The 2,122-nt window shown below is 53.4% G+C and overlaps 1 protein-coding gene across 1 annotated transcript; it reads right to left on the bottom strand.

The window, feature by feature from the left end:
- Positions 1–402: 402 nt before the first annotated feature.
- LOC126982258 (uncharacterized) lies at positions 403–1,557 on the bottom strand. The gene is made up of 2 exons (XM_050834231.1): positions 1,398–1,557; positions 403–623 (listed from the first exon to the last, which is right to left on the bottom strand). Exons 1-2 carry the CDS (start codon positions 1,555–1,557, stop codon positions 403–405), a joined length of 381 nt encoding a protein of 126 aa, XP_050690188.1.
- Positions 1,558–2,122: the final 565 nt, after the last annotated feature.

Here is a 2,122-nt window from a genome sequence, read left to right as displayed (position 1 = left end):
TTTTTCTTATTTTCTTTTATATTTATTCTCTCTCTCTCTCTCTCTCTCTCTCTCTCTCTCTCTCTCGCTCGCTCGCTCGCTTGCTCGCTCGCTCTCTCTTTCGCTCTCTCTCTCTCTCTCTCACTTTTCCCGTGTTAGTCAGTTACAGTTTATTGCTCCTGATTTAATACGGCTGATTAAATATAATCAGGTGGTTAAAGGCTTACATAAACTTGGTTGAGTCTGTAATTTGCGAGGTTTACAAGCATGGAGCAAGCAGATCACAATGTTTAGGGGTCGTAAGGTCCCGAGTCGTCTTTTAATGTTGAGGCAAATGGCTTTTAAGTGCGGGTTGCTATGAAAAGTGATTAGCAGACTCCTCACTTTATGGGTCCCCGGCCACGATTTACAATTAAATCTGGCTCATTTCCACACGCTTAATTCGCACACGCGCTTAGCCCTGATCACTGTGATTAAGTCTGGCCGCTGCGCCGCCACGGTGACGGGCAACTGTGATTGTGGCCGCGGCGGGTATGGTGGCGTATGGTGCGGCATTCGTGGCCGGTGGGGTGCAAGGGGCGCGAAGGATTGTTGTTGAAATGATTGTGGTAATTGTGGTGGGGGGGTCTGTGGTGGAGGGGGCCCTGCGAGGAGATGATTGAATAATAATGTTGAAGGTAGCGGGGAATTAGCTGTTGAGTGGATGTTAAGGTGAGGCATTGTGCTCTAGGTTTGTTCTCGGTAAGTTAGTGCCGCTGGGAGCTTGGGGAAGCCTGTCCCAGGGAGCACCAGCGGCGGCTTCCTGACTGCCTGCCCCGCCCGCCCGGGTTAAGCATGAAGGCGACTGTGTTGTGCTGATGCACGGGGTGACTCCCGCCGCTGCCCCGCCCACTTGGGGTGTGTTGGGACACAGGGAGGGGGGCGGCTGGTGAAGTCCAGGCATGGTGACGCTAGTGTCGCCCTGGTACACATGGTGACGACTGCCTCGGCCCCGCCAGGCCGTGTCATGCTGTGGCCCTAAGAGTGTTATTTTCTTTACCGCATCTTAACCGCAGCTTGTCACTTTACATGCGGTGGCTGTGCCCAGGGTCATTATTTTCTCCTGAAGGTTAAGCACACCAGAGCGTAAAATTACGGGCAGTAATTGGTCGTGGCGGAGACCATTATGGCACAGGTTATGGGGTGCCATCACTCGCCGCTCCTTTGGAAGGACTCGGCGCAGGTGGTCGGCCCTCGGGCACCAAGGAGGGGCACCATTATTTATGGAGATGCCCCGGCCTACTATGTTTATATGAAGTTGTTTAGCTCGTGTAAATCTCTTCTCGCACTATGATATGTCATCCTGCGTCAGCTAACTTACAATTGATCACGGGGCGGTCAGATTGTCTTAAATTTTCAATTACCTTCACTTACCACACCTGTGACATACTGCCGAGCGTCCCCCAGGTGATGTGTGGGTGCCGGGGTCGGGGCGGCTGGTGTCCCAGGGCTGTGCGCCGAGGGTTTTCGTGGCCCCCGATCACGGCGACACTTGTCCGGTGTTGGGTTAAGGTCGCCTGCTCGTGCACCTGACTGCATGCTGTCGTGGATTTATCGATTGTGTTGCAGTGCGGCGCCCGGAGCAATTCTTAGCAGGTCCACGGCAGTGCTGGGTGCATGGCCGGCGCCCGCCAGCGTTATGGGCCACGACGGCTGCCGAAAATGAACTGTTGGACTCGTGCATTGACAGCATCCACAGCACAGCCAGGGCGCCGCCACCCCCTACTTGCGGGGCTCAGCGTGGGGCATCGCCGGGCCTCGGGGCGGGCCGGCTCAGGGAGGGGTGGGTGAAAAGGCTCTTGAAGTTATGAAGTCTTGGGTTACCCTGACTTCTTTTTGGAGTGTTTTATTTTATCTGAGTGTGTGTGTGTGTGTGTGTGTGTGTGTGTGTGTGTGTGTGTGTGTGTCATATTCCAGAGAAACCCAAGAGCGGACAAACAGGTTTATTTTTATGGAATATTTTCCCGAGTATATAAAAGGGTTAATGTTAAGCTTTTGATGCATATCACGAGAGAGAGAGAGAGAGAGAGAGAGAGAGAGAGAGAGAGAGAGAGAGAGAGAGAGAGAGAGAGAGAGAGAGAGAGAGAGAGAGAGAGAGAGAGAG

This window comes from Eriocheir sinensis, chromosome 4, assembly GCF_024679095.1.
Source record: "Eriocheir sinensis breed Jianghai 21 chromosome 4, ASM2467909v1, whole genome shotgun sequence".
Taxonomy (NCBI): Eukaryota; Metazoa; Arthropoda; class Malacostraca; order Decapoda; family Varunidae; genus Eriocheir; species Eriocheir sinensis.
This window is presented reverse-complemented; position numbering and strand designations above follow the sequence as displayed.